Raw genomic sequence first — 13,325 nt, 5'->3', positions numbered from 1 at the left:
TTTTTTTATCTTTCCTCTCCCAGCTGCCCCATAATTATAGGTTCTTTCTAGTCTAAAGGAAGTAACTTTCCAATTTAGGCTTAAATAATATTGTGAAGCAGCCTCTCTCTTAAAAGGAGTTCTCTTAGTAAAACCTTAATAATTGCTGCAGATCATACCTGCTGAAATTGCACACTTGTTTTTTCTTTTGGAAACAGGGTACACAGAACATTCTGAACACAAAATATTTTAAAGAGACAATTCAGCATAAAATTTAAACAGTGTTTATAAAATACATATTTTTTGTTTGAAATATACTGAAACTGGTTTCATAATACTCTTTTTAAAGATAAAGAAAAAAATCAAAATCTATTTACATAAAAAATAAGATCAACGTTGATTTTTGTGAATACTGGGAATTATGAAAATACTACAGTTGAAACCTTCAAAGATTTTTTAGTAATTCAGCAACATCTCAGGGTCCAAAAATTTAATTAATGGAGAAACAGCCTCAATTCTTACCATCCACAAAATGGATCCAGACAACTGTTCAAACTGATGGGACCCACTCCATCGAGATTTCACTGTGGCTAGACCAAAATCACCTATTTTTACTGTGAGGTCTTCATGAAGAAAAATATCTGAGGTGTAGTAAGTAAAGGAAAACAATAGATCTCATTTTCCTAGCAAAGAAAGCATTATAAAAATTTAGGTAAGAGATCTAATTTCTAGAATTCTGTAATATGATTTTCTTTTTTTGGTAAAATTGATATTCCTTTAAAAAGTACAGTACTTCATATTTCCTCTTAATGAATATGTTTTTAAAAATATGGTTCTATTTGGCCTATGTGACCTGCTTTTAAGATTTTTGGGGCTTGAAATGTGGTAGGATGAGGTGAGATGCTTTCCTACCTATGTTATGGGAAACCCTGAAACTTGCCCACTAGATTTTAGTAATATAGACCCAGATATGCTTTTGGCACTGCTGGGAAAGCTACAAAGATTCTTCATTGGAATGAAGTTGGTTGGCAGACAGGGTCTTGATCTGGGTTTATGGAAGAAGAAGAAACATTATGTTTTTCTCACCTCATTGTTACTAAGTTAGAACCTTCAGTTACATCTCAACTACTGCAGAGCAGCCTCAGAGCACTGAAAGAAATGAGTAGATAGCTATCCATTTTATGGTGCTGACAGAATGTAAGCACGCAATCATAAGAGTCCTACTATTAGAAAGACTTGGTAGATTTTTTTTTGTAACGCTCAAATGTTCAGACACCAAAAGCATGCTGTAGTACCCTGCTTTACTATGCTCTCATGCAAACCCGTTCATTAATTCTTTTTACATTATATTGAACTTAGCATGAAAACTGTTTTTACATAATGTGAAGACAAAATGCAGAAGAAAAAGTCAGGATGTTTTCAAACTTCGCAGACAAATTTCAGGAAGGATACTATTACTCTTGAGGTCTCTGTGGATGATTGACTTGGCGTGTAAGTAACTGAAAAACAAAACATCATTTTAACCTGAGTAGGGGTAAAGACTCTGGCCTCAAAATCTATAGAACATATTTAGGGGTGTAAATAAAGACTTATTCAAAATCATGATACAATTGCAAACTGTACATTGTGATAACCCCTTTACATAAAAAATCTTAAACTGTAAATGAATTTAGGATTATAGGAACATATTACTATTATGGTACAGCCCAAATCTTGTATTCTATTAAAAGACTTTGCTTTATCTTTTACTATTTACCGATACAAACCTTTCACTCCAGCAAGCCTATTTATCCATGTCCTTTAAATATACCTTGATATTTAATCCCACCTCTGTAATCAGTGCTCCCCTGCCAAACCCAACCCCAAATGAGCTTTCATTCTATTCTCCACCTATTCATACCTATCCTTTAAGACTGAACACACATTCTAACTCCTGAATGAAGCTTTGCCATGATTAACTCAACTGAAAGTGATCGTTCACTGTTGAGTTATATCGTAATTACTCTAACAGCTTGATTCATGTATTTTTTTTTTCCTATGCCTATGGTTCACTTTCTTTTCAGAATGTAAACTCCACTAGAGTATGAAAATTTGATTGGTAATTTTAAAGGCAGTATTATACATTCTTAAAATAACTTCTTAAAAATATGAAGGAGCTTTAACACGCATGTTAATCATTTAATTAGTCTTACAATTAGTTAATAATGGTCACAGTAAATAATCCTGTTGTTGATTAGTTTAAAATAGTGTATTATAAGAGAAAATTAAATAATGCAGAATGAAATAAATTTCCAAAACAAGTAAACAAAAATAGTGAGGAGCAAACTTGCTACATAATGTCCACAGTGAATCTACCTTAAAGTCAATGATTAAGTTTAAATTATCTACGTTACCTCTAAAAACTGCTTTAGTTGAGTTCACTGAGGGTAAGAGCTATGCTTAGTTTATTTCTGTTTAATCTCCAGTGCCTAGCACAGTGCCTGGCATATGGTAAGTATTCAACATGTCTGTTGAATCAACTACAGTGAAATGCATATAATAACCTAGTCAAAGTTATTTTTCTTCATTTAATACTGGAAGGAACAGATATATGAAACATCTAAAATTTGACAATGACCATTAGGAAATAAATTTTGCTTTAAATGACATTTATATACCAAATGGTATATAACCAAAATTATGTAAAACACTTAAAAATCGGAGATTCATAATAATTAAGCTTTATTTATACTTTCTCATCTTCATGTAAACTTCCTCATTCTCCCAGAGATCAAGATTTCGAAACTTTCTTCTCAGATAAAATTTTCATTTCAAATGACTATTGATACAAAGGAACCCCTTCTCCTCCAATTACTCTCTTACATCACTGTTTATTTCTTCCACAGCATTTTCCACACTCTAAGATTCTCTTGTTGTCATGACATCTGAAGCCCTGAAGCCCAGTCTTGCCCCACTACATCACATGGTCTCTCTGAGGTTGGAAGAAAATGTGATGTCAGTTATAGGACTCGTTTGCTTAAAAAGTTCTGCAGTGACACAGAATGGTACAGATGGGAGAAACAGGGGCCTCAATCACAAGCTTTTTCAAGATGGGGAGACCCTGTCTCCATCAGAAAGAAAGGGGGAACAAATGGTCATGGTATCCGGTGGCAGAGCTCGGTGCTTTGGTCAGAGATCTGGTATTCAGTGCACGGAACAGGTGTTGGTCTTTGAAAAGAGATCCTGTCTCCTTTGAAATTAAAAACAGCAATAAATGGGTGGCAGACATGAATATATGGAGGCATGATGAAGTTATAAGGGAAGATAAAGGTGTTCTTGATGGTGTCAATCTTTTCAACAAATCTGATACAAAGAAATACAGCAAGAATAAGGTAGACAGCAATTAACTAGAGGGTTGAGGAGAAAAAATTTCTGACCAGGAAAGTACTAGATAATTAGCAAGATATGAATATCATTACTGAGCCAGGGATACAACCTTAGTAGAAGCTGGACAGCATACATCTACTATAAGTTAAAGTTGTATGTAGCTGCAACTTGAAATAGCACCACCATATCCCTGTGTAATCCTTTATTGTTTACAAACTACTTTTCTAACTTTTATTTCATTTAACAATTCTCTTTCTGTAACATCTCTGCAACAAAAGCCGTGAAGCAGCAGAAATCCAGGTCTGTATAATGGATGGTTAGAAAGAAAAGGTACTCAAATTCCCCAGATGGAAAAATGGAATGAGTTATCATACCCCGTATCTCTACATGATATAATGTTCCAGAGTAATTACTACCCTATATAATTCTATATAGGCTGACACTAAAACATAATTTTCTAAGCACCAATCAGTTATAATGAAAGCTGCCAAAAGACACATAACTGGTTGAGGGTAGGGAAGGGAACAAGAAGAAATTAACTTTACTACAGATGATACAGAAGTGTATCCATTATTTAGGGCAATTAAAGTGGAGCCCCTTCTCAACTTTTCTAAGATGTTAAAGAGAACCTTACAGGTTTATAAAAGCAGCAGGAAAGGAAAAACATGCTATAAACCAAATGAACACATATCCTCTTGATAGGCTTCTCTTAGGGAGTTTCTTTCCTTGAAAAAAAGTATCCACCTACAGAATCATTTAATCTGAAAGCTGGGCAATCATCTAGTAAAATCTGTTCTTTCTACTTCTTTCAAGTTATTATCCAAGATTCAGCTTTTTAACATTCTTTTTTATAGCTTAATCTGATGCCCCAAGAGTAAATACAATACTCTAGATTTGATCTGATCAACATAAACTAGAGTGACTCTCATCTTAATTTTCTCCTTGAACCTAAAACCATGAAACTCCTAGAAAAAGAAACTTAGGTAGCAAGCTCTTTGACAATGGTCTGGGTAATGATTTTTTTTTTTTTTGGATTTGATACCAAAAGCAAAGGCAACAAAAGCAAAAATAAACAAGTGGGACTACATCAAACTAAAAAGCTTCTGCATAGCAAAGGACACAAACCACCAAAATGAAAAGGCAACCTACACCAAATGGGAGAAAATATTTGCAAGTCATATATCTAATAAGGGTATATCCAAAAAATATAAAGAACTTGTACAACTCACTAGCAAAAAACCCAATCTGATTAAAAAACAGACATTCTTCCAAAAAACACATACAGATGGCCAAAAGGTGTCCAGCATCAATACTCATCAGAGAAATGCAAATCAAAACCACAATGAGATATCGCCTCACACCTGTTAGCACGGCTATTATCAAAAAGACAAGAAATAGCAAGTGGTGGCAAGAATGTACAAAAATGGGAACTCCTGTGCACTGATGAAGAGAACATAACATTGGTGCAGCCACTATGGAAAACAGTGTGCAATTCCTCAAAAAATTAAAAACAGGATTATCATATGATCCAGCAATCCCACTTCTGGGTATATATCCAAAAGAATTTAAATCACGATCTTAAAGAGACTGCTGCATCCTCATGTTTATTGCAGCGTTATTCACAATAGCAAAGACATGGAAACAATAGTGCCCATGAATGAAGAAAGAAAATGTCACTCACACACACAAGTATTAAGCAGCTACAAAAAAGGATATCCTGCTACTTGCAACAACATGTATGGACCCCGAAAGCATTATGCGTAATGAAATAAGTCAGAGAAATACAAATACCATATGATCACACTTATATGTGGAATCTAAAAACAAAACAAAAATAAAATTCACCTTCATCTTCCTTATGGTGGGTTAAAAAAAATTTTATCAGCCATTATTCTGATTATGGCAGCCACAGTCACTGTACTGACTCCTATTAAAATTACATTCAGTTACAAGCCTACAGAGTTGTTCTTGCATTGCTCCAACAAAACAGTTTCCCCATCCTATATCTGTATGTCTCTCTCTCTTTTTTGGAGTTGGATAAGATGTCATATTTCATAGACATGGCCTATAATTTCAGCTTATTAAAATTTTAGTTCTCACTAAAAAATAAGTTTTAAAAGACCAGTGTGCTAACAAAGCCCTCATCTAAGTTATCGGTAAATGTGCCAGTCATATTCAAGAAAGAAATGATACAAAAATCTCCTTCTAGCTTAGTAGCTTCAGGTATGATCAATATACAGTTATGAACCTAGATGAATTCTCCATGCATGTTGCATCTCTCGATCTTTTCCTCAACATTATCCTGAGAAATATCACTCAAATGCCTTGCTATAATTCAAATACTATGGCTACATTTGCCATAGTATTTGCCTGGCTTATCAGTCTAGTCTATTTACAACAGCCCCACTTAAGTTTACTGTTATTTTCTTGTATTTTCAACTGTTTCTAAAACCAAATAACTGGTCCACAGAGACATTAGCATTTCAGTCCTCTTTCACTAATACTACATGATTTCACAAAGTTCATCAGACTTCACACAGCAAGTTCAATCTCCCCTCAGACGCCTACAGAGAATGTAGCAGCCAACTGGACTGATATGCATGACGGTGGTGACAAGATGATATTTGATCCAAGCAGTTTCAATTATAGTTTCCCTTCTACTTTGATGCCCTCTACTCCCCTCATAATCACAATGTGGAATGGGAGCAAGATTGAAGGGAATGACATTCTGCTACTCCTCTGTAGTCAATAATCATTTAGAACAGTTAAAATCCCTAAGAACTGAAGTTCACACATTTTTCTAGTTGTGATCCAAAGTGGCCTAAATTCTATTTTTAGAGTTTTCAGTTTCTTTTACTTCTAAAAAACCAAATTTATGAAGTACAACTTGTATACAACACAAAATGCACCCAATTTTACATACAGTTTGAGTTTTGACAAATACATACTTGTATAATGACCAGCCACGATCAACATGAAGAATATCCATCACCCCCCAAACTTTCTTCATGTATTTCTGCAATGAAACCCTCCTCGGTTCAGGTAACCACAGATAATGATTTCTGGTACTAGAGATTAGTCTTCTTTTCTAGAATTTCATATAAACAAAATCCAGGCTTCTTTTGATCAGCACAATGATTCTAAGATTCAAACACTGGCTGCATGAGGTATTGTGGGGTATGGATACACCACAATTTAACCATTGACCTGCTGGACATTTGGGTTGTTCCTCATTTTTGGCAATTTTGAGTAAGATACTACCAACATTCAAGTACAAGTCTCTGTTGATGACTTATGTTTTCACTTTCGGGTAAATAAGTAAGATTAGAATTGCTCATGTGGCAATTTTAACTTTAAAAGAAACTGCCAAAGTGGTTGTCCCATTTAAGATCCTTACCAACAATGTGTAAGAGTTCTGGTTGCTCTGCATCCTTGCCAATACTCGGTATAGATGGTTTTGATTATAAGCATTCTAGTGAGTGTGCAGTGGTGTCTTGTAGTTTTAATTTGCTTTTCCCTAATGTCTAATGATGGTGAACATCTTTGCATGTGTTCATTTGCCATTCTTATGCCTTTTTAATAAAGTACTCCAATCTTCTCTCCATTTTCTTGTTTGGTAGTTTTTTGTTTTTAAAGATTTTATTTATTTATTTGACAGAGAGAGACACAGTGAGAGAGGGAACCCAAGCAGGGGGAGTGGGAGAGGGAGAAGCAGGCTTCCCGCGGAGCAGGGAGCCCGATGTGGGGCTTGATCCCAGGACCCTGGGATCACGACCTGAGCTGAAGGCAGACGCTTAACGACTGAGCCACCCAAGCGCCCCTGGTAGTTTTTCTTATTACTGAGTTATAAGAGTTCTTATATGGTTCAGATACAAGTCTTTTAATCAGATAATGTATCTTGCAAACATTTTCTTCAAATCTGTGGCTTGTCTTCTCATTTTTTTTTTAAAACAGTGTGTCTTTCAAAAGGCAAGTTTTAAATTTTGATGAAGTCCAATTTATGAATATTTTCTCATATGATCCTTACTTTTTGTGTCTTAAGAAATCTTTGCCTTTCTTTAGGCTACAAAGTTTTCTCCTATGTTTCTTCTAGAAGTTTTAGATTTTCAGCTTTTAGTCTTTGATCCATTTCAAGTTAATACTAATGTCTTGTGTCCAGTAAGGGCAAATGGTTTATTTATTCTATATGGATGTCCAGTTCTTCTAGTAATATTTGCTGAAAGGACTGTCTTTTCCACACGAATTGTGTCTTGGTATCTTTAAAAAAAAAAAAAAATCAACTGACCCTCCCTTCCCCCCAAAACAACTGACCATAGACCTATGGATATATTTGTAGGCTATTTTGTTTTTTGATTTATATGTCTATTCTTATGCCAGTATCACATGGTCTTGATTACAGTGGCTTTATACAAAGTTTTGAAATCTAACATGAGAAGTCCTTCAATTTTTTTCAAAATTGTCTTGACTATTCTAGCCACTGCATTTCCATATAGATTTTATAATCAACTGGCCAATTTCTACAAAAAAGCCTGCTAAGATTTTGATTGGAATCACAATGTGTCTACAGATCAATTTGGGAAGGATAACATCTTAACAATATTGAACCTCCTAACTGATGAATATGATGTTTCTATGTCTTTTTTGTTTCCGAGGTGGGACCTACATTAGAGAGGCATAATCCCCCTTTGGAAAATAAGACCTTCTAAAGTTTTTGGCCTAAAAAACAAAAATAAAAGAGAAGGTATTATAAACATGCAATATCAAAACCATGTTGGGTACCTGGGTGGCTCAGTCGGTTAAGCGTCTGCCTTTGCCCCAGGTCATGATCCCAGGGTCCTGGAATCGATTCCGGCATCGGGCTCCCTGTTCAGTGGGAAGTCTGCTTCTCCCTCTCCCTCTGCCTCTCCCCCTGCTTGTGCTCTCTCTCTCTCCTTCGCTCTTGCTTGCTTGCTCAAATAAGTAAAATCCTTAAAAAAGCCCCCCAAAAAACCCCATGTTACTCTTTGTAAAAATTCATTCTCAAACATTCACAAGTCCAAAATCAGAAGCATAATATTTATTTATTTATAAGAGCAAGGTAGCTCAATGGAGGAAAGGATAGTCATTTCAACAAGTACTGCTGGGATATCCATATGGGGAAAAAAATCTTCAATCCTTACCTCATACCAAACACAAAAACCAATCTGAAGTGGACTTAAGACCTAAAACTAAAAGCAAAAACTATGAAATTTTTTTTTTTAAGATTTTAAAAATTTATTTATTTGACAGAGAGAGAGAGGGAGCACAAGCAGGGGGAGCGTCAGGCAGAGGGAGAAGCAGGCTTCCCGCTGAGCAGGGAGCCCGATGTGGGCCTTGATCCCAGGACCCTGAGATCAGGACCTGAGCCGAAGGCAGACGATTAACTCACTGAGCCACCCAGGGGCCCGAAAAACTATGAAACTTCTAAAAGAAAACAGTATCTACCACCCTCCTGTACACATACATAGCATTTTAAAGTTTTCAGGGTATTTCTGCATCATTGAGTTTCATAACCTTCATGTTTCTTTGTGAGGCAAGCAAAAAGGCAATAATTCTACTTATGTTGACGGGAAAACCAGAGCCAAGAAGTACTTAAATGACCTAACCAGAGAGGCGTAAAGTGGAAAGGGCATGGGTTTTGAGCACACAAGACTTGGGTTCGAATTCCAACTACATCACTTACTAGCCATATGACCTTGGGTACATTACATAATCCCTCTTAGCTTTAGATTCCTAACTTAAAAAAGGGAGGTAATAATGATCTTGAAGGGGTTCTTTCTTTTATCACATGTTTAGTGAAAGCCCCCTGTGTACTAAGCAACAACTGTTCTAAGCCTTGGAGATAAAGCAGAAAATCCTCACCCCAAGGTGCTTACATTTTAGTACAGAAGACAGAAAAGAAAAAAGATGTATCAGTAGAATATATAGTACTCTGTAAGTGGGGGACAGGAAATGTTGACTTGCAGGGGGTTGTAATTTTAGGGCAGGGATGGCCTCTTTTCAAGGGACCTTTGGATTAAAGACTGTAAGGAGAGGAGGCAAAGGAACTAGCAAAGACAAGACCCTAAGGCAGGGCCCATATTCTAATAATTGCAAAAGGGCAAAGAGAAGTAAATGAATTGAGAGAGGTAATAAGAAAGCAAGGAGGGTTGTGGTGGTGGTTACTTTGAGGAAGTACTATTGTAAGGACTTTGACTTTCTTTCTGAGTGAAATGTGAGACAGTGGAAGGGAAGAGGAGCAACATAATCTGAGCTAAGTCCCAAAAAAAACATTCTGGGTGCTGTGTTGAGAATAAACTGAAGGTGGGTAAAGGAGGAAGCAGGGCACTAATCCAGGCAAGAGATAATGGTGGCTTCCATCAGGATGAATAGCAGAATAGGTGATGAGAACTTGTAAGATTCTAGATATACTTTAAAAGACAGATTGAGGGGCACCTGGTTGGCTCAATTGGTTAAGCGTTTGCCTTTGGCTCAGGTTATGATCCCAGGGTCCTGGGATCAAGCCCCATGTCAGGCTCTCCACTCAATGGGGAACCCGCTTCTCCCTCTCCCTGTTGCTCCCCCTGCTCACTTGTGCCCCCTCTCTCCCTGTCAAGTAAATAAATAAAAAATCTTAAAAAAAAAAAAAGAGTGAACAGGAGTTTATAATAGTTTGGTTGTATGGTGTGAGAAAAAGAGAGGAGTCAAAATAACTACACTATGTAGACATAAGCAGCTGACAGAACAGAGTTGCCAGTTACTGAGATGAAAGGAATGCAGAAGAGTAGGCTTGAGGAAAAAGGTCAGGTCCTCAGTGGGAGACATACTAAATTTGAGATATTCATTAGACAATCAAGAGATGTGGAGGATACAGTTGGATATGACAGTTTGGAGTTCAGAGGAAATGAAGTGGCTGGAGACTGGCATATAAATGGTAATTAAATGGTGTTTCAAGCCATGAAATTGGATGAGATCACCAAGGGAATGGAGATTCCTAGAGGGTTCCAGTATTTAGAGAGGGTGAAGAGCTGAGGAAGAACTAGCTGAAAAGGAGCAGTGAGTAGAAGGAAAACCAGGAGAACACACTTCAAAGCAGTGCTTTTCAAATTCTGACATGCATACAAACCACTTAGGGATTTTGTTAAAATATAGTCTCCAATTCAGTAGATCTGGGTGGCACCTAAAAGGCTCCCAGGTGGTACAGATGCTACTCAGACCAGGTTCTGAGTAGCTAAGGCTTAAAGATGGGTTTCATTGGAGAAGGGTATGATCAACAGCAGCACAAACAGATGGAGGACTGTGAATCTAACCACTGGATCTACTACGAGGTATTTTGGTGGAGTATCAGGGCAAAAGCCTGACTGAAGTGGGGGCCAAGATAAAAGGGGAGAAGAGAAATTACAGAGTGAATATCAACAACTCTTCTGAAAAGTTTTACTGTCAAGAAAAGAATGAGGTGATAGCTTGAGTGGGAAATGGAATCAAGGAAGGGGCCTCCACAACTTTTTTTTTTTTTTTAAGATTTTATTTATTTATTTGAGAGAGAATGAGAGACAGAGAGCATGAGAGGGAGGAGGGTCAGAGGGAGAAGCAGACTCCCTGCTGAGCAGGGAGCCCGATGCAGACTCAATCCCGGGACTCCAGGATCATGACCTGAGCCGAAGGCAGTCGCTTAACCAACTGAGCCACCCAGGCGCCCCCCTCCACAACTTTTTTATTATGAAATTTTTAAGTGTAAAGACTAAAAAGAACAGTACAATAATCGTCCTGTGCTCTCCGCCTAGATTCAACAGTTGTCAACATTCTCCCAAATGTGCATTATAAGAAACATTTTTTATTTTGTGTTTTAAAAGTTTTTATTCATTTATTTAAATAATCTCTACATCTAACATGAGGCTTGAACTCATGACCCTGAGATCAAGAGTTGCATGCACTTCCAACTGAACCAGCCAGGCACGCCAAGAAAGATTTTTTAAATAGGAGAAAATCCAGTAGAAAAGGAAAAGCTGAAGATGAATAGGGGAGATTTACTCAAAAGATGTCAGTGAGTAAGGGAAAGAGGACGGGGATCTAGCACACTAAATGCAAGGGATGGCTTTCACTCTTACTAATAAGCCAGAAAAACAGAGCATGAATACAGGTGGGTAGGCAGATGTGGTACGTGATGCTGATTTTCTCAATGAAATGGCAAGCAAGGTCACCAGCTGACTGTTCTTGGAGGAGAGGTGTTGAAGGTTTGAAGATAGAGAAGGTAGGACATCGTCTAGGAGAGAGGAAGAATAAACCATCTTAAAAAAAAAAAGTATGGTTGCTGTATTACATTAAAGGCCCACTTGAGGTGTTGAAAGGATTGACTAAAATGGAGAAGCAGCAAGGTGTAAAAGAGTATATCCTGGAGCCAAACTGTTACAAGATCTTTCTAAACCCTAGTTTCTTCATAAGTAAATGGAGATAATAATAGGATGTACCTCACAGGGCTGCTGAGAATTACATGAGGTAGTATACATAAAGTACACAGAAGAATGTCTGGCACATAGTTAAGTACCTGCTAAATTCATTACCACATATATAAAAAATCACAGAACAGAGCTGGTATAAAAAACAGAGGGAGAGAGTAAGTTACTAGGATGTAGCAGAGGTGGGGTCACAACATACTTACTGACCAGTAAAGATAATATTTTCTGAGTGTTCTACAGTGACTCTGTATCCCTATAATAACTTATTTCGAAATTAAGAAAAACTGTACCAATCACTCATATTTCTCACCATAATCCTGTTAAAATTTTTACACATTGGCCTTTTTTCAAAGTTTATACTTACAAAAAACTTATGAAAGTAAAACACACCTGTGGAGTCTTTTTTTTTTTTTTTAAAGATTTTATTTATTTGACAGAGAGAGACATAGTGAGAGAGGGAACACGAGCAGGGGGAGTGGGTGAGGGAGAAGCAGGCTTCCCGCCGAGCAGGGAGCCCGATGCGGGGCTCGATCCCAGGACCCTGGGATCATGACCTGAGCTGAAGGCAGACACTTAAGGACTAAGCCACCCAGATGCCCCTGTGGAGTCTTTTTTTAATTAAAAGATAGAAACAATCAGAATGTTTTGGTAAAGTTAAAGCCCTTCTCTTCTTGATAGCTGTCCCCATCCTGACCCCTTCTGTCATTCTTGCAGACAACTACTACCCAATTTGGTATGTGTCTCCTAATCCTTATTTTAATACTTTTGCATACATATATATACCACTCCTAAAAAAATTTTATATATATATAAAATGTTTTGTTTTTGAAATTTTAAGTCGTCTCATGCTTTAGCTTCTTTTTGCACTTGACACTCTATTTTATTTTATTTTTTTTTAAAGATTTTATTTATTTATTTGACAGAGAGAGACACAGCGAGAGAGGGAACACAAGCAGGGGGAGTGGGAGAGGGAGAAGCAGGCTCCCCGCAGAGCAGGGAGCCCGATGTGGGGCTCGATCCCAGGACCCTGGGATCCTGACCTGAGCCGAAGGCAGTTGCTCAACCGACTGAGCCACCCAGGCGCCCGACACTCTATTTTAAAGTTGATACTGATACACATATGTAATTCTTTTCTGCAGTATTTTATTTATCCAAGTCCTCTGATGGACATTTGTGTTTCCAATTTTTCACCATTACATATTTTCCTGTGATACATCTCTTCCTATACACATCTTTTTAAAACAAAAGCTGGTGTTTCTTGGGGGTAGGTCAGGGATTTTCTATTTTAACAGATACTTCTGATACGCCCCCAGTATGGCTGCTGCCTCAGGTGTGTGCCAGTAAGCAATTCCCCCAATCTTTACCAACACGTGGTTTTGTCAGAATTTAAGCATTTTGCCAATGCCAGTGGGTAAAAATATTACTTCTTTTAGTTTGTATTTTTCTGATTATCAGTATCCTCTTTTCTGTTATTCTTTTTTTTTTTTTTTAAAGATTTTATTTATTTATTTGAGAGAGAGAATGAGA

At 37.2% G+C, this 13,325-nt stretch overlaps 1 protein-coding gene across 4 annotated transcripts in view; it reads right to left on the bottom strand.

Annotated features, from left to right (window-relative positions):
- Window positions 1–13,325, bottom strand: part of BRAF (B-Raf proto-oncogene, serine/threonine kinase) — a 172,453-nt gene that overhangs the window by 18,420 nt on the left and 140,708 nt on the right. For all 4 annotated transcript variants that reach the window (XM_081799992.1, XM_081799991.1, XM_081799989.1 and 1 more), the window contains 2 exons: window positions 1,432–1,478; window positions 502–620 (listed from right to left, as the gene is read on the bottom strand). In XM_081799992.1, coding sequence (XP_081656118.1) covers window positions 502–620; window positions 1,432–1,478 — 166 coding nt within the window. The remainder of the gene's footprint in view (window positions 1–501; window positions 621–1,431; window positions 1,479–13,325) is intronic.

The sequence above is a fragment of the Leptonychotes weddellii genome, chromosome 12 (genome assembly GCF_054177405.1).
Source record: "Leptonychotes weddellii isolate Sample4059 chromosome 12, ASM5417740v2, whole genome shotgun sequence".
NCBI lineage: Eukaryota > Metazoa > Chordata > Mammalia > Carnivora > Phocidae > Leptonychotes > Leptonychotes weddellii.
This window is presented reverse-complemented; position numbering and strand designations above follow the sequence as displayed.